At 49.7% G+C, this 24,254-nt stretch overlaps 1 protein-coding gene across 2 annotated transcripts in view; it reads left to right on the top strand.

The window, feature by feature from the left end:
• LOC149279279 (guanine nucleotide-binding protein G(s) subunit alpha) overlaps window positions 1–24,254 on the top strand; it is a 31,672-nt gene extending 7,418 nt beyond the window's left edge. Inside the window, exons 1-12 of one of the 2 annotated variants that reach the window (XM_089501342.1) lie at window positions 7,744–7,882; window positions 12,481–12,553; window positions 16,033–16,087; window positions 16,177–16,296; window positions 17,922–18,019; window positions 22,055–22,109; window positions 22,421–22,494; window positions 22,590–22,648; window positions 22,805–22,925; window positions 23,235–23,365; window positions 23,702–23,769; window positions 24,108–24,254. In XM_089501342.1, the coding sequence (XP_089357468.1) occupies window positions 7,744–7,882; window positions 12,481–12,553; window positions 16,033–16,087; window positions 16,177–16,296; window positions 17,922–18,019; window positions 22,055–22,109; window positions 22,421–22,494; window positions 22,590–22,648; window positions 22,805–22,925; window positions 23,235–23,365; window positions 23,702–23,769; window positions 24,108–24,254 (1,140 nt within the window). Of the gene's footprint in view, window positions 1–7,743; window positions 7,883–12,480; window positions 12,554–16,032; window positions 16,088–16,176; window positions 16,297–17,921; window positions 18,020–22,054; window positions 22,110–22,420; window positions 22,495–22,589; window positions 22,649–22,804; window positions 22,926–23,234; window positions 23,366–23,701; window positions 23,770–24,107 lie in introns of those variants that run through there. The other variant, XM_089501343.1, reaches the window with a different exon arrangement.

Here is a 24,254-nt window from a genome sequence, read left to right as displayed (position 1 = left end):
CACAAAGCCCATCGCTGTGTTTCTATGTATTTATTAAGATAATATACATCGCGTGGAGATTAAAGCCAATACATACCTGGGGATATGATGCCACCCTGTATCATCTTACCATATGCCGTATATATATCTATATATAAATATATCTATATGATGCCACCCTGTATCATCTTACCATATGCCGTATATATATCTATATATAAATATATCTATATGATGCCACCCTGTAACTTCTTACCATATGCCGTATATATATCTATATATAAATATATCTATATGATGCCACCCTGTATCTTCTTACCATATGCCGTATATATATCTATATATAAATATATCTATATGATGCCACCCTGTATCTTCTTACCATATGCAGTATATATATCTATATATAAATATATCTATATGATGCCACCCTGTATCTTCTTACCATATGCAGTATATATATATAATATATATATCTGCTTCCGACCTGATGAAGAGACGATAACTCTCAATAGCTTGTCTTTTAAATATTATGTTAGTCCAATAAAAAAGGTATCACTGCATACTCTGCAATACTCTGTTTGTTTGTACATATATATATATATATATATATATATATATATATATATATATATATATATATACGATGCCACCCTGTATCATCTTACCATATACAGCATATATATCTATCTAATCTAGAGACAGTGAGAAAGTATAGATTGTACAGTTCCGTATACAGCATCATGGCAGACTTACATTTTGTTCCTTTCTCATTATTAGGGTTTTACTAGACGCAATCTTGCGTATGTTTTAGGTGACCGTATAATATACTGTTCCGTGGACTTCATACTCTTTATGCTGGTAACATATAATTTTAAGAATAATAAATTCTCTATCAGGCCCCAGATCAGGTAAATAACCCTGTCCGTATCACATTGTTTCTACATAAAATTCTTAATCTTATTATGTGACAGCCTCATATATATATATAAGGTGTTTCAGGGTGTGTGTGTATATATATATATATATATATATATATATATATATATATATATATATATATATATATATATATATATATAAATATATATTACATATAAATACTGTTCAAAAGTTTGGGGTCACTTAGAAACTTTCATGTTTTTGAAAGAAAAGCCAACTTTATCCATTAAAACATTACATTTTTTCCAACTGTATATATATATATGAATCAGTGATTACAGACTTTTATAAAGTGATGTTTAATTTTGGAATGCATGATATAGGGAGAATATATATGAATGGATACAGTATAGAAAATACTGGTATTATTATCAGCGAGAACCCCCCCCCCCAATAATAAAATAATAATTAAAAATAATAACAATAATAAAACAGCGATTTTATGTCGTTTAATAGAATCTAGCGGATAGATTTCAAACCTAGGAGACTTTTACAACGCTGAGAATATAAAGCCCAAAGTAGTTTACCTTAATATTCAATGATAAAAAAAACAACTGTTTTTCATAACAGTAAATTTACTGAAAATGTGGTATTTCTTTGGAGGAAAAAATAGAAGATTATCCCCAATAATTTGACACAAACACAAAATATCCTCTTTACTTGTTTTATCTCGTATTAAGTTTAGGAACTTTAAAAAAAAAAGTTTAGATTTGAATACAGAATTTGGATTCCGTCCATAAATCGATTCAGCCGCATCCAGCCCGTTTTTGCTTGCGTGGGGCCAGATTATAATTTATGAAATTATAGTTTAGGGTAAAATTGGAATATATACTCCCGATTATTATTCTTTTTTCCAAATTTAGAAGGTCGCGGGATATTTGCAGTCGTGACTCATTTCCAGCTGCGAATCTTGATAACAGGAGGGGTTTTTTGGGGGGGTAAAATGGAAAAGTTTGCTTTTCGCTCGCTGACCAGGTGCCGCGGGAGGTTTGGTTGCCGGGCTATTTTTGTGTGGGGGGGTTCCTGTTTCTTAAACTGGATGCCAGTATTTGGTGCCAATGAATGCCGGTTATTATTATTATTGATTGTTTTATATAGCGCCGTCAGATTCCGCAGCGCTGTACAAAGGGCAGACAGGACAATTAGTATATAACTTAACAAGATGACATGCAGAAACATCAGGCGAGGAAGGGCCTTGCACACAGGAGCTTACAATCTAGAGATTTAGTATTTCTGAATGGAAAGTAGACGTATGTAATATCTGTGCAGCGGGGCGAGGGGGTTCGGGATGAATTTCTGAATGAATTGTTAGCAGCTTAATCCTGTCTCATCCCGCGAGCCGAGGGCGAGTCTCCGGACAGCGAAGTACGTTTCTAGTTACCAAGGAACAATTTCATTACTTGCCGAAACAGCAAAGTCCCGCCGAGAGACAGATTCCTCGTCCAGCATGTGATTAGGGTTTGTTAACCCTTTCCTTCTTCGCCATGTACACATATTGTGTAGACATTTAAGTTTCACTCCTGATTTGGAAAGACCTTGTGCACCGATTTTCGAGTCGGAGCCTTAAGTTCCCTCTGCTTTTTAATTATATTTATATAAAGTCACCTGCAGCCAGCGTACGGGGACCCCAGACCCCGGCACACCAATCAATAACAAATACATGTATGGGGTTCAACGCTTGGCGTCAGTTCCGCTTAAAATGCGTCTATTTCATCTGCATCATAAATCGGGGTGATAGACGTTTTGCCACCGGGCTATACTTTTTTTTTGGGGGGGGGGTCTCTCTTTCCTTTTATCTAGATGGAACTGTTTGCACTAATTATTAATAGACAATAAAACAGTTAACGGTCTGGGAGTGCCAACGGCTAAGGGGTTTTATACGGCAAGGTGGCAACAAGAACAACAAACCCGCAAAGCACGGGTGAGTAAAATGGGCACATAAGCGGGGCTAGGGCCTGGCCGTGCTAGTTGGGCTCGCGTGGTTTGGCAAACATACCAAAGCCTCAGCGTTATTTCGTGTAAGGCGGAGCAATGGCGAAAGTAATTGTAGGAGTTGCAGTCCGGTATAACGTTTGATGCGTACTCCGCCGCCGTCAGCCAGCCAGGCCTTTGGAGACATACACCTTTCATTCGTAGGGTCACCGTTACCCTGGAAGTGATGTCACAACTTCACTTCCTGTTAAGAGCGTGCACAGTGACTCGTTATTCCATGGTACATAGGGATGTGTGAAGCTTTTCTGATCGAGCTGGTTTGATCACACGGGTATAATCAGCTCGGTCGCGTGGGGCTCTTCGTGACGTGGAATTACGTCGTACCTTTGTTGTTGTTGTTTACGATTGGAGTTTGTGCCAAAAGGCTGTCATTGTCCGATTACCCGACGGCCTATTTAGCGTGACTCAGATACTATCGGCATAGATAGAGGAAGGGAGATACATATAAACATCACCATAACGACGCTCTGACGGAATGAAGGACGGTTTGTTTTGCGGTTATTTAAAATGGGTGCGGTTTGGGCATTTAATTGAACAATTCTATATATAGCGCCGCGTGTGGTTACCGCGCGGCCGGGCCCTTGTTGTAAACCTGGACATTTTTACCAATCCCTGTCCAGTCCTCTAAAGGAAAATACAGCCTTGATATCTCTTTTCGCCGGTTGAATATTTTTTCTTTTCTTTTTAGCCAATCACAGCTGGCGTTTCCAGACTACATTGCGTGACATGACTGACCCTATATACACCGTGCGTTTGGTTCGCGGTCGGAGGTGCATCTGGGTACACGGGCTGTAAGTGCCGTCAATCCGACACAAACCGGAATACGTTAAAAGTGCAGAAATCCCAGAAGCTTTATATTTAGAATGTTTTGGGGGTTTTTTGAGGGAGTTTGCTGCGTTCCACGGAGAACGGGTATGAAGGTGCTGGCTTTGTCCTAATTTAGTATCTTGAAGGTTACTCAGAGCCGTATAAAAAAGTGTCTGGAAGCTTGGCGCTGATTAGTTTCTGTGCCCGGCTCTGATAAGTGACCAAAGCAGCCTAAACAATCGATGCGATAGAAAAACATCAGGAGCGCAGACCAAATACTGCCAAAACGGGTCGATATCCGGCTAAAGAAGCCCTGTTCGCCGGCCCGACAGCGGCCGTGATACTGCACCAGCATCACTGGAGGGGGGGGGCGATACCCCACGAAGAAACTCATGCCCCCCACGGAGCCTGGCATTCCCTCCTAACCCTGCGCCACGTGATAGAGGGACAAACATGGCCTTATACATGAATATAATGGAAAGAGGAATCAGCAGGGGCATTCCAGTGGCTGCCATGGTGATTGCCCCACATGTAGCCCCCTGCCCTAGGATTATTGTGGCCCTATTATCATATAATGATTAAGGTGATGGGGTATCCCAGCCATATGGGAGCCACATCTACTGCCCGTTAAGTCATGGAGCCTCTGGAGTAACTCCAAGCTGGATAAACCAGTTTTGGGACCAGTGTTTTTTTTGGGTGTCAATTGATTTTGAAGGATGTTTCTCAAATATCTAACCAGAAGTCGTTCCATGAAGCCATCAAGGAGAAGCGAAGGGCAAAAACTCATACGCCCCCGACGTTCCACCAGAGAACTTTGTAAATATTTTTATCTAAGTGGCACCTACAGCTCGAGCTGGAAAGCTGCCATCCTGGATGTATGCGCATGCACATAGAATAAATACTTCTGTTTGCTGCCTATAAGCACTTGCTGTCGGCTGCATGTTATAAATCCGTCCCGCTTCGCGTTTCGGCCCCCGACGTGCTGTTACTTTGTCTATAAAAACAGGAATTTTGTATCACGTTGTGTTATTTTGGGACAGGGGGCCCCCATTACGCGAAATCAAGGGCCACGGGCGAGTAGCTGGAGTAGTCATCCCAGACACCCAAGGCCTGGGGCCAGTCCCCATTAAACGGATGGTTGTTTCGGTAGTGCGGTGGCTGTTCTGTTGCCGCTTGGATAAGAACGATGATTCTATGCGCCCGACCCCGGGGGCCCCGAATCCTATAACTGCCCCCTGAATGTGTCTCTCGCTGCGTGATTGGGTTACATTCGATACAACTTCATACTCCCCCACGGGAGACGGAGAAAGTGCGAAGCGAGCGGCGCAATGGATTATCGAGAGAGTGGCGTGTCTCCGGCTTCTATTGGGCATCGATAGCGAGAGAATCACCAGCTTGCTGCAGCGAAACAATTAGAGGAAATCCCGCGGCTGCGAGTGAATGAACTCCTGCGGGCTTCCGTGTCACACCTGGCTGCCGCCGCGTGGGATTCCACTTGGGGATCTCTTAAGACTTCATTAAGTTGGCAGAATTCCCCGCAGCTCCTGTCTATCTGTCAGCGAAACAAACCCCGGATCCCGGCACGGGGCCACCGCGCCGTTAACATCTTACCCAATCGCCAGCACCGGACATGGGGTATCATACCCACCCGGGGGGCGCAAGTAACTCCGGAAAGAGAAGCACACCTATCAGAGCTCCTCAGTTATTGATGTTTATTTTAGCGCCGGTAACGCGTCCCCACCGCTCACCAGATACAGTAATAGATAATTAAGGAGCGCTCCCCTGCTCACTGAGCTTTTTGCTTGGAAGGAAATGGGCGATAAGCTGCCTCGACGCCCTTTGGCATGAGGTACATGGAATGGCAGGACTGTATTGGCATACGGTGGGTGAGTCGGCACCTCTGGGCGCCGTGCTGTATAAGGGGTACTCTGGCCGCTGTGGGGTTTACTCACTAAACTCAAACTCTTTGACTGTACGTTATGGTGGGACTGCTGTGGCCCTGGATAATGCATAGATAACCAGCGAGGGGACTTTATATGCGGCACCAAACTCCCCCCGTAGGGGCCGCTCGTTGAGGTTGTCCCCCTTTGTAATTAAGTCAGGGAACGGAACTTGCACGGCTCCCAAAGATGGCTCAGCCATCGAGCGAATAAAGCCCTTGGTTACTGGTAATTCAGCGTTATGTACCCCCCGGTATTTGCAGTGGAATAACGGGGTGTATCGGTCAGTATGGTTACAGAACATGTTAGTAATCCCCAAATGCCCCCCGTGCAGCGGAGTAAGGGGGTACATGGGGCAGTATGATCAGGGAGTGTGTTCTGTTGGGGTAGTGACAGGAGTCGTGGGGTGTATGGGGCAGCACGATCGGGGAGCGTGTTCTGATGGGGCAGCACGATTGGGGAGCGTGTTCTGATGGGGCAGCACGATTGGGGAGCGTGTTCTGATGGGGCAGAACGATTGGGGAGCGTGTTCTGATGGGGCAGCACGATTGGGGAGCGTGTTCTGATGGGGCAGCACGATTGGGGAGCGTGTTCTGATGGGGCAGCACGATCGGGGAGCGTGTTCTGATGGGGCAGCACGATCGGGGAGCGTGCCCCTTAGTTTGGCTGGGTCACGCAAAAGAGCGCTGTTGGGGTAATTGCCCGGGGGGGGGTCCCGGGTTTTCTCGGTATGTGGGGGCAGTTGCAGGGGTCCCGGGTTTTCTCGGTGAGTTGGGGGGGCAGTTGCTGGAGGTCCCGGTATCCGGGCCGCCCGCCCGCTGGGTGCATGTCCTGACGCTGGCCATCATGCGAATAGTGTGCGAGTTCCCATGGTGCAGTTTGAGCGGTTTGCCCCACCCCGCGTCTCGGCCGTAAGAAACAGAGCAAAAATACTGCATGAGAGCCAGGGCACACACCCAGCACCCTGCTGCACCCCTGGGACCGGGGCACCCCGCATCCCCCGCTCAGTAGCCCGGGGAACACCACTGCCCCTTCTAGGGGGGAGACGAGCCATCCGCAGAGGCCTGGGCCGCGGCGAGATCGTCTCTCCGGAGCAATCAGGCGCCCCGAATACCGGGAAAATCACCCCAATACCCGAGAGTTGTCACCGGCCACTACCGGGAGCGCGCACAGGAGCACGGCACCTGGATCTCGGGGTACAGTCCGTACCGTAACTCGGGGACCCCTCCTCCACCTCATTAGATTACCGGGGTCCCGCCCCCCGTCTTAAATCCGGGTTCGCACTTTTTAAGGGGTACCACCGCTGCGCGGTAACCCGTCGGGTACAGAGCTCCCCGGTGCACCCCACTATTTAGCTGTCGTTGAGCCGGCGGGTTATAGGGGACCCTCCCTCCATATTTTTGGCGTAGTCCCTATTGATCGGCTTGGCCGTGCCGGAGACGGGGACCCCCAGCACCCCGAGCCAGTCCCCCGGTATAGCAGGCATGCCCCCCACCTCCTCCTCCTCCCTGTGAGCAGACGGAGAAGGAGGAGGACTCACAGGGCGACCATTTTAAGACAGGAAGCGGCAGAGAGGGGGAGGCACCCTGACATATACATTAATATTTATCCTACTCGCCGATATTGGGGGGTCGGAGGCAAATGGTGCTCGGGGGGTGACTCCAGCCTGCTGTACTTCCCGAGGGAGGGGCCTGTGACCCCTACATCGCGGGGATCTCCCCCACCCTCCTGCATTAATGAGCCCCAATTAAAGCCCCTGGGGCTAATGAGCGCTCTATTGGCCCCCTGATTTACCCCCCAACACTTCTGCACCTCTAATCCGAATTCGCTGGGGGACGGGCCTGTCGGACTATCTCATACCCGGGCTTCTCGCGTGTTTTTAGCCGAGTTTTAGCGTGGGGTTTTTTTTCTCGCCCCGGTGTGTCAGACAGAAGGGAGGGCCGCGGCCTTGTTGTTTGTTTTGCATCCTCCGTCGTTCCCGGTGTTTCCTGAACACGCCTGCCGGCCTTTGGAGTGAGCAGAGCGGCAGGTGTCGGGCGAGATTGGTCGGTCTGGTTTCGGGGAGTCTCGCTAGACGGACAGGATGGGGTGTCTTGGGAACAGTAAGACCGAGGACCAGCGCAATGAGGAGAAGGCCCAGCGGGAGGCCAACAAGAAGATCGAGAAGCAGCTGCAGAAGGACAAGCAGGTGTACCGGGCCACGCATCGACTACTTCTGCTGGGTAAGGGCCAGGGCGGGGCCGCTGTCATGCTGATGCCAAGCTGTCAAACACTTTGCTTAGTCTGATTCTCACCTGGAGCCCCTACTCATGACAGTGTCCCCTTACAGGCACCCTGCCACCCGAGCCATCCCTCCCCCCAACACCCCAGCCTTCATCCGCATGTCACCCCCAAACTGACCATCAGTAACCAGCTAGTCCTCCCCACCAAGTGACCCCCAAAAACCCAGCCTTCAGCAGCATGTCACCCCCAGACTGACCATCAGTAACCAGCCAGCCCTCCCCACCAAGGGACCCTCAACACCCCAACCTTCAGCCACATGTTACCCCCAGACTGACCATCAGTAGCCAGCCAGCCCTCCCCACCAATTACCCCAACACCCCAGCCTTCAGCCGCATGTCACCCCCAGACTGACCATCAGTAACCAAACTGTGCTTCTGCTCTAAATCCCCCCCCCCAGCACTCTAGTACTCACAGCATTGATGGCCTGTCAATCCATTCATACCAAGCCACCGTTTGTAACCCCCCCGTATTCTGCTCATTCATACTATTAACATTAAACCACACAGCTGACACCCCTGTGCTGGTTTAGCGTTATGGTCCACTGTACCCCTATCCCACCCCTGCCACCTCTACCATTTACACCCTTCCTGCCCCTTTGGCTTCCGCTCTTCTAATTACCCTTCGCTCTGCCGTGGTTCATCTTAATCTCTCCCCCCCCCCCCATATTGACAGGTCAGATATGCCAATTGCTTTATGCCGCGTGTCCCTTGTAATCTCCAAAACGTTCATTTCTGTTCAGTCTGTTCCATTTTTTTTCCATTGTTCCATTTTCTTTTCTCAAATCATCTCAATGAATTTGGGGAAAAAATGATACTTTTTAACCTTGAGTATGAGGGGCTTGTAAAGTGATGTCATAGCTTTTACTGGGTGAATTACGCGGAGATCCTCCCTTGTTAATGGTTTAGTCTGCTTCCGATAGGCTGAAATAAAATCAGCTAGCCAATTGGAAGGCCCAGATTGTGTGGCACATTGATGGCGATAACTGGATAATCCCACAGATAACCGAATGGTATGACCCGCTGACCCCACGCCGTCTATTAATGGGATTAAAAGCAAGCGGTAAATGAGATGAATTTTTAAAATGAATTATGACGTTAACTTTATGGTAAATCGACTTCTGATTGCTGTTTGGGTGGTGGTCGTGACATTTGGGTCGTGGTCGTGTCAAATTCTATATGTGGACCCGTAACAAGGAAAACTTTAATCGTTACAGCAGAGAAACAATCTCAATCTCATCGATTTCTTTAAAAAGGTTTAGCAGTTAAGAGGTATAAATGACGTGATTCGATCGCAGAATGCGCCTTAACCTGTCCTGGATTTGATTTAATTGTAATCTGTAATCTCGTTTCTGTGGGGGGGGGGGTTGTCCCGTGCCGAGTCCAGCACCAGCTACAAGGTTACATATTTAGTTAAGAATGGCTGTTAAAGAGTTCGGACGGTAGTTCCCGTTTAGATAATCTGCCATTCGGGTCTAACTCTCCCCATCTCCCTTGATCTCCTCCTCCTCTCCCTGGATCTCCTCCTCCTCCTCTCCCCGTCTCCCTTGATCTCCTCCTCCTCCTCTCCCCGTCTCCCTTGATCTCCTCTCACCTTCTCCCCCTCCCCGTCTCCTCTCACCTTCTCCCCCTCCCCGTCTCCTCTCACCTTCTCCCCCTCCCCGTCTCCTCTCACCTTCTCCCCCTCCCCGTCTCCTCTCACCTTCTCCCCCTCCCCGTCTCCTCTCACCTTCTCCCCCTCCCCGTCTCCTCTCACCTTCTCCCCCTCCCCGTCTCCTCTCACCTTCTCCCCGTCTCCTCTGACCTTCTCCCCCTCCCCGTCTCCTCTCACCTTCTCCCCCTCCCCGTCTCCTCTCACCTTCTCCCCCTCCCCGTCTCCTCTCACCTTCTCCCCCTCCCCGTCTCCTCTGACCTCCTCCGACGTAGTATCTAATGCGAGGAAAGCCTTGACCACCGGGATTGTTGGCATCGGTGTGAAGTCGTCCCGTTTTCCTCCCCCTCGTTTCCGGCCTCACTTTACAGGTTTATTGGCGAGGTCGCTGCATGTCCCTCACCATTCATTACGAGTCGCGTGCAGCCGTGGCGGAATTTTTAGTTCTCCTTCTTTTCTAATGTTTTCTGGTAGCGGAGTTGAGTTTCAGGCTTAACGTGGCCAGGTGTATAAAGTTAAACATGCCCGGAGCGCTCGCTTGGTGGCCGCAGATCGCCCGTAGTCTTTGTAAAGCCCGGCGTCTGTCTCTCCCCGACGTACGGTTTTGGTGGCGTTTCCACGTACCTCTCGGCCACTGGTTGTCCGTCCGTCCGTCCGTCCGTCTGGTAAACCCGCTTTGTCTAGTCAAGCAACGAGATGCAGGCCTGTGGCTGATTTGGATAACATTACTCTGTTACTAGGACCCACTGAGGAGGTGATGGCACAGGGACCCCTGGTTATGGAGCCACGTGTAATTGCACATCCCTTACCAGAATACAGATGGCGCAACTGTACGTGGCGGTGGATCGGTCTCATTGGCAAAGCCTCATTTTTAACAATTTCTTCTGGTATTTGAATTTTTGTCCCAAAAATTCCAATGTCTGCGTTGTTGTCGATGAGAGCTTTGGGTGGTCCGGACTAATGGTTATTTCCGATGTGTTTGTATTCCCGAGCTGGGTCTGGTGTGACAGACCGCTGTGTTTTTGGTGTCGGACCACCAAAGGGATTTTATTATCGCTGGTAGATAGTTGGGTCCTGGAAATAACCAACCTTTTGCCCAACCTGAAGCCTGGCTTTTCTCGAGAGCCCAGCCGATTTGCTTGCGCGGGGCAAAGCAACCCCCCCCCCACCCCCGGCTCAGTGGCAGCCGTGGTCCGGAGAATGATTTGGGATAAGTTCCCTTTTGAAGTCCTTAGCGATTCAGTTTAGAAGATTGGATGCCGCTGGAGCTCAGGAGTCGTTATCTGCTCACCTGTTCTAGATTGTCATAAATAAATAGTAACCCTTTAAATGATTTTGCTTGGTGTCGCCAGATAGCGTGTGCGGGGCTGCTTTTGTAACGTGTCACCCTTGGGAATTTACATGCACACGCACTGTGATCTTACTAAACATGCTATCTCTGTGCCGGGGTGAAAAGTTACACAAAACTACCCTGTCATCCGCCGTTACACGTTGTATGTTCTGACCCTGATCTTGTTTCTGGGCTCCCCATCACCGCCTCTAGAACGTGTTAATAGCAGCCTACCGCCGAGCTTCCGTTCCCCCGGTGTCTGTTACCTGCACGGGGAGCTCGTGAGAGCGCATTACTCCTGGCTTTGGATTAACAGTCTGCCCGTCTTCTACAAGTTGCCGGGCGGCAGCAAACACGACTGCTTTACGCTGGTGGACTCCTGTGACGCTGATAAGATTACATGAAGCACAATAGCCCTTTTACTGCTGCGGACGGAATGTTCAGGACGGGCCTTTCAATGGGGCGGATGGGGGTCACGGAGAGACCTCCAAGCCCTGCATGTCTCTTATCCCCAATCCGTCTCAGCATTCCATTCTCAGTGGTGTCTTCTTGCACCTGACTAACTGCTGCTCCCACACATGGCCCTGCTGGCCGGGTACCTTTTTACTATGAAGCTGTTTTTTTTTTTTTTGTGTGTAGCACCTTTCGGGGAGTAACCTCCGTGTGTCATGGACAGGTACCCCTCATCACGCATTGCTGAAACCCTGAGCGCCAACTGTCCGTCAAGGCTAGTATTCCACTTCGGTGTTTTGGACCTTGTGTGCATCCGTTCCATGCGCGGCAGAGCTGGAACCGCAGTCTGAGCTGCTGACCCCCGATCCTGCTGTTAGCCATCGTTAGACATGGTTTTATTTGGTATCCTCGTAGCGTCGTCCTATTCCGCAGCACTGTACAAAGGCTGGGTAAGAGGCTGACGTGGTGGCCGGACCTTATTCTCCGGTTGGTGATATAATACGGAGAGCGGGTTGGGGCGGCAGCGAGCTCAGCTTGGCTCGCGAAGGCCGGCTCTGATTCTGATTCCTTATGTATTGCTTTAAAATGCTGGAAGTTTGGCGATCCGCGTCTCGGCTAAATATTCCGGCTCCTTCCGCACCGTCCGTGTAATTCGGAAGTGATAACGTGCCGCTGCCTGCTCGGCTTGGGCTGACGTATATAAAGGGAGTAACGGAATTAAGAGCGCACTGGAGACATACATTATTATTTTATATGGCGCCGTCATATTCTGTAACAATGTACTTATACCAAGAGGGTAGGTCGGTTTTTAATGTCTGCATTTTATAGCCCCATCCTCACCGAAGGGTTAAAGGTAACGACCTCCCTTTGTGGCATTTACATTTCTTGCTTATTATTTTGTGTTTTTGAAGATTTTGCAGACTTGGGGTTACAAACTCTCCCATGGCTGACTGCTTGAACTTTTTTTGTGTGTTATTGTTGCAATAATAATGCCATCGGAGAGAAATCTTTATTTTTATCCCCAAACTGTAACTTGAACGAATCACTGGATTATTTTACTATTTATTATTTTTTTGTGATAATGTATAATTTGTATTTTTTTTATAGGTGCAGGAGAGTCTGGAAAAAGCACAATCGTGAAACAGATGAGGATTCTTCATGTGAATGGATTTAATGCCGAGTAAGTACCTTTAGTGGTCTGAAGTGTGTGTGTGAGCGAGCGCGCGTACATCCATACGTATTTGGTATTTTTATATGGTGTGCTGCTTGACCATTAGGTGTGTTTGGGACGTGGTGCCGGAGCCAGATATTTTGATGTTGACACGCAGCGAGAAATGTCTACCAACCCGTCCGGCCGAACGGCCGTCACCTGCAGGAGGATCAGCCGCCTCCTGCTTCCTGCTTTTGGTGATTTCCCTGGCGTCTCCTCGGTGGATCTGAAGCGTCCCTCGCTCTCGGTTTGGGAGACATTGGCTTAGCTTTGTTTTATTGCAAGGTTTCTGTAAAGATTAAACGTTACCCCTGATCTCTCGGTCTCCTGCGGAGCGGGTCCGCTAACTAACATTACATCGCTGGACCTGGACATGAATTGATTGCAAGCTCACATTCTACAATCCCGTGACCGATATGAAGAAGTCCGCAGGATTGTTCGGCTAATGTCGGCAATGTGTCGATCTCCAGCACTCTGGGTCTTTATTCCCGGGCTGCGGAGCGACGCTCGGTTTGTGCAGATGCCGGCGAGTGGCGGGGATGCTGGCCAGTCGTGGGGATGCCGGCCAGTCGTGGGGATGCCGTCTCCCTCTGACGGTTCAGTAGCCGTGCCGGGACCGGATTAGGCCGTCGCTGGCACGGCGGTAAATGACCTTCCGCTATGGTTTAAAGTCTTGCGTTCCGTCGAGATGCGTGGAAGTTCATACTGGTGGATGTTGTCTTGTTGGTACGTTTATTTTAGGTTTTGCTTCTCTGTATCTTGGATCGCAGCTTTTGAAACTTCTGATACCGCTTCCTTTTAAAACCACACTTGGCTTTTGTGCCGTGCCCTCCGGGTGTTAGGACGGCCGGATCGTGCAGCTGTGTCCGAGGGGCGTACGAAACGCTTCATGCGAGGAACTCCTTCGGTTATCCCGTTCGAGATCTTTAGCGAAGAGCTTACAGTCGGAATGGCTTCGCTATCCTGGGGTAGTTTTGCTTTAGGAGTGGGTCGTCAGTGACAGCCAGATAGATCATGCGATTATCAGCCAGCTGGGATGTTACAGAGGAGGATTATGGGAAATCTTCATTTGGTTATGTCGATGCTTATGAGACAGCAGAGTATCGTTGGTGGGTCACTAAATGATCCCCCACAACAAGCTAAAAAGGGTCCCTGTAGTTTTTGAGGATGTTTTTATTTATTTTTTTGTTGCAAACTGCATATTTTTTAAAGCTTGTTTGACTTTTATTGCAATAATAACCAGAGCCCCGGCTTGAGAAAGAAGTCCTGCCAACTCCTGCGAGCAAATCTTCCATCTGTTTACTCGCTCCATGGAAACGGACTATTTAAGGTGGCTGAAAACCTCCAAAAAGAAATAAAAAATCCGTTTGACGTAAGCCGGTCTTTCTGGGTCGCCGTGGAACAGAACGAGCGTTCGCCCCCCAAGGATGTCCTCCTTACCCGTCCGTGATCGGTGGTGCATTGGTGGTGGTCTCCTCCTTGATGTGTCTTGCTGGTGCGGGTTTTAAATGCACACAAAGATCTGGAAGCCCCTCCGGCTTGTATGGAAACCAACATTTGTCATATAATTCCCCGAAATACCATCATCTTATTAAACTCCCTGCTTACTGATGCCCCCCCCCCAAAAAAAACAGGGTGGGGATCTTATCTACTAAACGCTCGTCTGGTTGCCGTGACTTGGACATTACTGGGGATCTCTGATAACGCAGACGCTGCCGACCCGACGCCCCGCCGGGGGGAGAAGCCACGCTCCGCCTGCGACGACCAAATCGCCATGAATGCATTGAATCCGCAACTTCTACTAATTCACAGAATATAGAAAGAAAAGGACCTGAAAATAATGCCTTAGGAATTACACGGCGGCGCTGCTTGCGCATAGGTGTCCGGTTACATGTCGGTGCTGCTTGCGCATAAGTGTCCGGCCACGCTGCCCACACGCGAATCTTTTGGTATAAAAGTCGCCTTCGGTCTTTCCCTTTTTAGAGAGTCCTCCTCTTGTAGACGCCATTTCCGTCTTGGTTTTACTTTTTGATTTGGTGATCCGTTTAATGGCAAAAAAGGGTGTTTCCCCGGAAATTCATCCTCGCGGTCGGCCGTGTCTCGCGGTCGGCCGTGTCTCGCGGTCGGCCGTGTCTCGCGGTCGCTCAGACTGGAGGCGAGGACTTCCGGTGACTTTAAATAAACTACGATGCTCGCGAACGCACCCAAGATCCGCCATACGCAAGCGTAGAATCCTATCATTCTATTTGCCAAATCTCTGCGTTGGGCAGAAAAATAACAACCTATCGGCACGGCTCGTTGAGCCCTTTGTATGATAAATGGACTATTGAGCCATCGTGTGCATGTGGTGGCTTGAGTTTCCTTTTTAAGCATGAATATTAATGCCGTCTAAAGGGCCGAGTGGCTTTTCTCTCGAACGAACTTGCTGGGCTCGTTAAGTTGCCGCAGCGGCTAGTGAATATATTTGCCTTTTTGCTTCAACACGCATCTCAATCACGCCAGTAATCTCTTTGCGTTCTGCCAAACCTGTATAGTTATATGGAACACGGAGATTAACCCCGTAGGCTTCAGCACTCCTACTGCCACCAGGAAACATGGGGCGCGGGGTCCGGCGCCCAAATCGTGTGTTTCTCTGCCGGCGAGGGGGAGGTTTGTGACCTGTGGCTCTGGTTTTGTAGTGAGTGTAAGAGAAAGGGTTAAAGTATTTTTCAGTTTCGTGTTCTGTTCCCGGTGCACAGATTGATATAGTTTTACCGGTGGATCTGCCAAGAGAAGTTGCCGGTATGTCGCTGCCGTCTGCATCCTCCCACACACAGTGTGTCTCTCTCTTCCTTCCAGCTCGGTTACTCAATGGAGTCGAAAACCTGTTCTGGAAGATCTTTGGCTGCGGCCGTCGAGTGCTGCTCGTCCCTTCCTGGGTCTGAGCGTGAACTCCGTTTAGTCCCCGAACGCCGCGTTATTGCGAAATGCAGTCAGTCCTGTCCCGCTGGTAGATGGCGACGTGCGATTATCGGCCCTCCCGCAGCCCGTAATGGCTGCCGTTTCTCTGCCGCTGTTTTGGTCGCCGGGCCATGTCCTTGGCCGTGGGGGGAGACCCCAAAATGACAACCGCATCTTTCCAACGCTCGTCCGCTTTATTGGCTGCGGTGAAAACATATAAACCGCTCCCTTTCCGGTTTTGGGCTCCTTCTGACGCTCAGGCTAACCGTTCAATGGATCAGAACCACCGGCTAGATCTCCCGGTAACCTGGGGCTCGGCAGGTTCCAGGAACACGGCAGCCGCGGCTCTCAGACTTTTAGATCTGGCTCTTAACATATAACGCGAGTCCGTATGACTACTTCTACACGAACGTGTCCGGCCCGGCAGTAATCTTAATCCGTCTCAACCTTTTCTGTCCTCCCAGGATACAGGAGTCGCGGTTATTAACACCCCTTCCTTTGTTTTACAGGGAAAAGAAAATAAAAGTGCAAGATATAAAAAACAACATTAAAGAAGCTATAGAGGTAAGGGGCTGATTCCTACAGATAGTTCGGAAACGGGGAAAGCGGTCTTTTGACGTCCGGACTTATTAAAAGTTCTGTCTCTTTTCTAGACCATAATCACAGCCATGGGAAACCTGGTTCCCCCCGTGGAGCTGGCGAATCCGGATAATCGGTTCCGAATTGATTACATCCTAAACCTCCCCAGTCACAAGGACTTTGACTTCTCCCCGGTAAGTTCCCAGCGCAATAAACCTTCTCCAGCTCCGTTATCGTTTTCCTTGGTGTGCCGAACGTTGGCGCGCTACTCGGAAAGGCTCGTCTGGGGGTTACTCGGAAGAGGGGATAGATGGGGGGTCTCTGTGGGGCTTGGGGTAGAGGGGGTTCTCTGTGGTGCTGGGGATAGAGGGGCTCTCTGTGGGGTTGGGGGGGGATAAAGGGAGGGCTCTCTGTGGGGTTGGGGGGGATAAAGGGAGGGCTCTCTGTGGGGTTGGGGGGGATAAAGGGAGGGCTCTCTGTGGGGTTGGGGGGGATAAAGGGAGGGCTCTCTGTGGGGTTGGGGGGATAAAGGGGGGGGCTCTCTGTGGGGTTGGGGGGGCTCTCTGTGGGGTCGGGGGGATAGAGGGGGGGTCCTCTATAGTGCCGTATGCACCTCTCTCCTGTACTGTGTATATATAGCGTATGCTCTTTGCTTTCCCTGGATCAGGGACGCCTCGCTCATCTTCAGATCTGCCGGGAGTTGATTAGTAAGTGTTTAGCCGTTGAGGTTGCACACGGGGATTCCTAGGCTGTAAATAAAAAGTATTTTCTTTTAACTAATTGAATCTAATTAACCCAGGAGATGTTGCACGAAGTGCTGCCGGGGGACAAGTGACATGTCACGCCAAATTGTTATTTAAGAAAACCCACGGGACGCTGCGTTTGTGCGTTTGTTGGGTGTATAAATGTGGAAAACCTTCCCCAAAACTCCAGCCTTTAGGTTTTTTGTTTTTTTAAGTAATACATTTGTGGCGACTGAAGAGCTGTCCAAATGGTGTCCTCTTGGTCAGGGGTCTCCAAAAGGAGCATGTGACCCCTTAGAAGCATTCAACCTAGTGGGTTATTTTAACGTTTATCTAAGTCTATAACACATCTGGCACTGAAATTGTTTGAAACTTGCCTTCCGTTACTGCAGCCTCCCCTAGTTTGTGCCGTAGAAAGTGGTTTGAGAAGCTCTGTATAAATAGCAGGACAAACCAGCTTTGCCGACGGTGCCGGCAGATAGAGTTCTCCCTAAAGATGTGAAAACGAGGGCCAGTTGAGGTCCCATTTCCAGTAAAGCGCGTCCCTAACGTCCGCAGCGTCTCAATAAACTAACCCTCCGTCTTCCACCCACGCTTCATACCAGTCTAACCAGTGCCGCAAGGGGCCAAATGCTAACTATTTAGAAGAAAGCATTCTTCTGGCGGAAACCTCGCTCCCCTCCCCTCCGCGTCTCCCTGCCGGGAATATGCGTCGGCGCACCCGCCAATCCGTCTGGCCGCCCGGCTTCCTTTTCTGGGGTTCAATAACGGTCTCGGGGTGAGCCTGTTGATTCTCCCCTTTATAATTCAGGAGACTCCACGAAAACAAGGAAGATGTGTGTATGTTTTACAGGGTGCTGCCGTTCCTTTAAATCTCCCCTTTTGTTAAGTTGCTGGCTGTTGATTGGTTCAGACAGCCGTTGTAAGGGTGGGAGAGGGGGCCACATTCGGACACTGATCTCGGCTTCCGCGAGGCGACCGTTAGCTAGATTTATCGCCGGTAAAATTTTGTGTGGCCCCTTTTCCAATTTCAGAGTTGCGTTAACGTGCGACCCTCTGCCCAACGTTTTCTCCAGGAGTTCTACGAGCACACGAAGACCCTCTGGCAAGACGAAGGAGTGCGGGCGTGCTACGAGCGCTCCAACGAGTACCAGCTGATCGACTGCGCGCAGTAGTAAGTGACTTCCTGTTTGTATCGGGGCGGGGGGTGGTAGCCCTGCGGCAGCCCGCTGGGGGCTATTAATGCTAAATACTGAATATAAACTGTATCCAGCTTCAGTGTTCTCCAGAAAATGCTGTTATTTTTGGAATACTCTAAAACGGGGTTGGCCAAAAAATGTTGCCCGTCGGCCGCTGCTGAAGTAGAAATACCATGACCCTCGGCCAGCTTTTTAGTCGGCTTTCCGTTTAATCTTACCCATTTCTAGAATCCCTGGAGAGGTTTCTTTACGGCACAGAGATCGACCTCCCGTGCGCGTTTCCCTGCTCTGGGTTTGACTCGCAGTTGAGCGGACAAGGCCCGTGTCTCTCCCGCTGGAAGCGCGTTTTGGCCGGGGACGAGTGTAAAGCGTTGATCCGTGGGCTGCTCTCGGCGCGGCCGTGGGGATCACGCAGCAGAGTCTCGGGCAAATTAAGTCACATTTTTGTCCCACATATGACCTTGTTCTGGTGGAATCTCCAGACGGACGTATTCCGAGGGGACGTGATTAGGGTTCAGTTTATAAAATTAGCCCCCCCCCCCCATGAATTTTTAAACAAGCCTTTTCTGTAGTAACTCTTGACGCGGGATAAATACCGGTCTAATCACCCCGTGTGTTCAGTTTCTAATAAACACTGAGTGTAAATACGCCGGCTGTTCCGGGTGACCCTGGATTCCTCAGAGTTTCATCATTTCAAACTTCCCTGTAACAAAGCACGATGTTTCTATGAGAAGCTTGCTGGTTGTCAATGACTGTGGGGTAGCGGTGGAGGGGGCAGCGGGGGGAGACATGGGAGAGTGGCGCACCTGGCGGGGTAGCGGTGGAGGGGGCCCGTGGTGCACCTGGCGCGGTAGCGGTGGAGGGGGGCCCGTGGCGCACCTTTATTGCTTTACCGATCCCTGTGGAAATGGGCACGATTTCCACATTTTATTGCTAAATGCTGACGCATCTGTTTTGTTTTCTGAATGGTTTGAGTGGATGGAGCTTGTTTTTTTTTGGGGGGGGGGATGTTTTGTGTGTTTTTGGTCCTGTCTGCGGTTGTACGTAACGCACTGCGATCTGATGGACGCCATGATCTGCCTTGGCTGCAGAGCTAACCATTCGATAGCAGCTACACGGCCTGTGACGTGCAAACCTCTGCACTGGGTGGATCTCGTGCTGGTCTGGCTGATGTCATGACAGCTGATCGCACAGATGCCATACTATTGGCTGCTGCAATCTCCATTTTTCTTCCTCCTCCTGATGGAAGGGGCCCAGCTAGGGAGGCTTCCCAGATTTTAAATGTAAGGTCTTTATAATGGGCCGTGTGGCATTGTGTTTGCAGGTGTGTGGGGGGGGTCTATTTGCTTCCGAATACTCTTACTAATGTGATTTGATGGCGTATGTGTCTAACGCGTAGTGGCCCTGGGACCGGCCACAGGATGGCAACGAGGGCCAGGAACCCCCTGCCTGCTTAATGGAAGATTCCTTTGAACCGGTTCTGTGTGGAAATGAGTTGATTCTGTGTATGAAGTCCAGGCCCTGAGCTCTGTGTGTTGGCAAAATGTGCCCCAACAGGGAGCACTTGGCCTGTATTGCCCCAGTGTGTGCTGCTTGGTGATCAGGGCAGAACCGGATATAGTTTACCTTGGCAGGGCTAGCCAGGTGGGCATTCCGTGTGCAGTTGGTTAGCGCCAGCCATATGGTTATTCTCACTATAGAAAGCCTGCCGTCCCAGCAGGGTTACTCTTCCTAAGCCTGCAGCGGGGCCCCTCCTGCCGTACAGCTTTATGTAAACTTCCAGCGGCCAAAAACCAGCAGGGCTATTTATAGTGACGCTGTAGTGGTGGGCTTTGGAGTGGGGGTGAATCACGGTGGGGTGCTGTGGAGGGTGGGTGCTTTGCGGTGGGGTACAGTGCGGTGGAGGGTGGGTGCTTTGCGGTGGGGTACAGTGCGGTGGAGGGGGGGTGCTTTGCGGTGGGGTACAGTGCGGTGGAGGGGGGGTGCTTCGTGGTGGGGTGTAGCGCTGTGGGGGCCTGCAGGCTGCTTGGTGCATTACAGATTCCACGGTCTTGCTGCACGCCGCTCATTCACATCCAGTACGTTATGACCTGAACCGGTGGCATATATGGGGCTGGTTGGAATGATGTGCTCCGTGTGTGAGCTCTTGTAGGGGGCCCCGGGGCCCTGCCGCTGTTTATTTTACCAATGGAAACCTGCCTCGTGGGTTTGTGTGTTGGGGATCCCTTTAGGAGCACCGGCTGTGCTTTCTATGCTGGAAGCTGCCCTCCTGACCTCGCTCTCTTCCCTGAATACATGTGAAGGCTCCTGGCCGCTTGGTTGTTGTAAGCCGATACATCTGTATTCCAGCGCCGGTCGGACCGGTCCGACGGCCATTCTTTCCAGCAGTCATGGTGTTTAACTCGTGCGCCGATAAATTTTTAACGGTCTGGAACCGAGAAGCTGTAGGTTTGGCCAGAACGTGCAGAACTCCTTGGAGTCCGGAATGAGTTCCCTTCCCATTCTAATCGCTCAAAACAGTGGCCCTAACCGAGCAAAACTTCTCATCTGCTAAAAGGCTCAGGTCCACTTTTGAATCATTGTATGATTGATTGGCTCCGCAAGGCCTGCATTCAGTACGTGGCTAGTGTATGTGCGTGCGCGGGTGTGAATGTGTCTGGGTGTGCGGGTGTGTGTATGCATGTGTTGGTTGTGGGTACGGGTGTGTGTGGTACGGGTGTGCGTGTATATGCCTGTATGTATATGTATGGGTGAGTGTATGCATGTGTGGGTACGGGTGTGGGTGCGTGTATGCGCCTGTATGTATGTGTGGGTACGGGGGTGTGTGTGTGTCTGTATGTGGGTGTGTGTGCGGTTGTGCATGGCTACGGTTCTGTGTCTAAACCTAAACGGTGAGCCTTTGTTGTGCCGCTTGGCCGCGCTCCAGATGTCTCTCACAAGGCTTAGTGCTGACGGCCTATTTATAGAAATGTGGTCTCATTGTCATGGCAACCGAGCCGCAGGCCAGGGCGGCTGCAAGCTATTTCTGGACTGCCTGTAATGTAAAACCGGGGAAGTTGGTTTATCCTCGAACGCGTCCGACTCAAGACCGGCCGCCGTCTTGTGGAGGGAACGTCGATCCACGTCTGCATGAGTTTCAAGCGTTTCCTCCGTGGCGATTTTGGGGTTTTTTTTTTTCTGGGCTTTTGGGTAAAATATACGTTCTCTGGGCTCTTCTAGAGGATTCCTTTTATTCTTCATCATCTGATGAATTCTATATAAACATCATAATGAGGCGAGAACGCTTTCTTTTGCCTCTGTGTGGGAGGAATATGCCCCCCCCCCCCCCGCTGAATTTGAAGCTTTGGTTGCGAAACCCCAAAATCCTAGATAAGCTGTAGAGTTCTAGCGGAAGCAGAGGTGTAACAACGTATCCATCTCGGAGTCTGTGCGGTAACGGCTCTGCTGCCGTCCCCAAGAATTCATGCAACCCCCCCCCCCCAGCATAAAACTATACTGGGGGGGGGGGTTGGACGTTTTTGTTTAAAAACTTCCCAGGACCACCAGTGTAAATCCGGCCCCGTATGCTTTCTTGTGGGGGCAGGGTGATGCCCGCCAGGGTCATCTAATACACGTTATGTGTATAGTATGTGGATACGAGTGTGGTGTTTAGCGTGTATGTTGCAGTATGGCATTGGCATGTGTGTATGTCGGCATTTAGTGTTGTTGTGTGTATTAGTGTATGGTGTTAGCGTGAGTGTGTGTCGGCATATAATGTTGTAGCTTGTGTGTTAGTGTATGGGGTTAGCGTGTCCTGTACATGTGTGTATGGGGTTAGCATGTCCTGTACGTGCGTGTATGGCATTACAGGTATATGCTCTAATCTATAATGGATAAAGCCGTCATCTGCACATGGAGCAGATAAAAGCCCCGGCCCGCTATTGCTATAATCGTGCGCCGCGCTATTGCTACAAATATCGGGGGGGCTCTTATACCTGGAAACTGATTGTGTTTTTGTTTCTTCTTCCCAGCTTTCTAGACAAAATTGACATTGTGCAGCAGAACGATTACACTCCAAGCGATCAGGTAAAGGCCACCTGCTGTATGTCACTAGTCCCTTTGCACGTAGCCTGAACATACATAGGATCGTACACGCCAGACACGCATGACGAGTTTCCAGTAGTGGGATCTTTTCCAGCTAGTACTTATTATGGCCGGAGCGCATATAGGAAACTCCTGGTCATAGATGCCTGAAACGGTTTTAAGCTAATGACCGTCATTGAGGACATTAAGGTTGAATAAGATCTTGTGTATGTCCTCGGACTGGATTTCGAGGCGCGACGTTCTGTTCTGCGTCTCCGTGCCCGGAAAGGTCTCATTTGTTTCTTCTGTTCTAGGACTTGCTGCGATGCAGGGTACTGACATCAGGAATATTTGAAACAAAGTTTCAGGTGGACAAAGTCAACTTTCAGTAAGTTAAAACAAAACAAACAAAAAAAAAATTCTGGCTTGTTCTGCGGCGCTCCTGTTTTTAGCTGTAACTGGGTCTCCTTTCCTTTGCTGCAGTATGTTTGATGTTGGAGGCCAACGTGATGAGCGCCGGAAATGGATCCAGTGCTTCAACGGTATGTCCCTAAAAAGCCAATCCCTCGGGGTGTTTAGCCGGCCTTCTGTAATAATCTGACATTTATATCGCAGTTTGTTGTTCCGGGTAATGAGGCACAGGCGTCCCGTTCTATCAGCCGTTTGAAACCTAACTTGGATTTTTTCCCCCGGTTCAGATGTCACCGCGATTATATTTGTGGTCGCCAGCAGCAGTTATAACATGGTGATTCGAGAGGACAATCAGACCAACAGACTCCAAGAAGCATTAAACCTGTTCAAGAGCATCTGGAACAACAGGTACAGAGCACGGCGGGGATTACGGGGCGCGCCGAGGCCCATTCCGTGCATATTGGTAAAACATTTTTTAAAAAAAATGCATGGGTGGGAACAAAGATCCAAATCTCTACACTCAGTCTATTCATGTTAAATCCACACACGTTGGAAATGTAGACTCGGGGGTTTGTTGCTTTCAGTCGCCGTCGTTCTACTTGCCGGGGCCGGCATTCCTCTTCTCTCCAGGGGGCTCGGCTCCTGTCCGGCTTCTTGGTGTCGGTCACATCGCAGGGTCTTTTTCCCCAGAGCGCTCATGGCCTACTTCTCCCACAGGTGGCTACGGACCATTTCAGTCATTCTCTTCCTGAATAAACAAGACCTGCTGGCCGAGAAGGTTTTGGCCGGGAAATCCAAAATCGAAGACTACTTTCCCGAGTTTGCGCGTTATACCACCCCGGACGATGGTAATTAACCTGAAAATGTGTTTATTTACCTGTCTGCGTTTTTGCCTTCGGGTCTATATGTAATCGGTCTTGGAAAATCCTTCCAGTCGTCGTCCTGATGATTTCAGGATTGTGATCTAGATTGGTTACAGGGAGCGGAGAGCCTGTAGGCGCTCCACTGTCGCAACTACCTTTCTAAAATCAAGGGCAGCAGAACTGATTTCCCTGAAACCCTCGCACTACAAGACGTCCGGTTATATAAAAGCCAAATTATTGCAGCTTTTCCAATCCTGGCCTATTGAAAGCTGTCTGTAAAGTTTGATTTTTATATAAATATATATTTTTTTTTCTCTTCAGCCACACCGGAGCCCGGAGAGGATCCAAGGGTTACGAGGGCCAAGTATTTTATTAGGGATGAATTTCTTGTAAGTATTTACCTGTGCATTCGTGGCACTCAGATACCCGAAGTGTGTGTGTGGGGGGGTGATACCGGAGATGGGGGCGATTTTGATGTTGAACCCTGCAGGGTTTTTTTCCCCATTTCAAACTCAGGAGGGTGTTTAAGCTCCGCTCCTTCCCAGGGTACAGAACCGTTACTGTCTCTGCCGCCGTCCTGACACGGTGTGTGGGGGTTTTGAAGATGAGCAGCGTTTCCAGGGTCTAAAAAGAACAAAAATTAAAGTTGAGAGGCTTGGAGGATTATTTTTATTTATTTTGAATATCGATAGTGATTTATTAAAATATATCTTTTCCCTTTCTCCAGAGAATCAGCACAGCGAGTGGGGACGGAAGACACTATTGCTACCCACACTTCACATGCGCAGTGGATACAGAAAACATCCGAAGGGTTTTTAATGATTGTCGGGACATTATCCAAAGGATGCACCTGCGTCAGTACGAGCTCTTGTGA

This window comes from Sceloporus occidentalis, unplaced genomic scaffold, assembly GCF_023333645.1.
Source record: "Sceloporus occidentalis isolate IW3139 unplaced genomic scaffold, rSceOcc1.0.p SCAF_173, whole genome shotgun sequence".
Taxonomy (NCBI): domain Eukaryota; kingdom Metazoa; phylum Chordata; class Lepidosauria; order Squamata; family Phrynosomatidae; genus Sceloporus; species Sceloporus occidentalis.
Note: the sequence above shows the minus strand (reverse complement) of the source record. Positions and strands in the feature narration are given on the sequence as shown.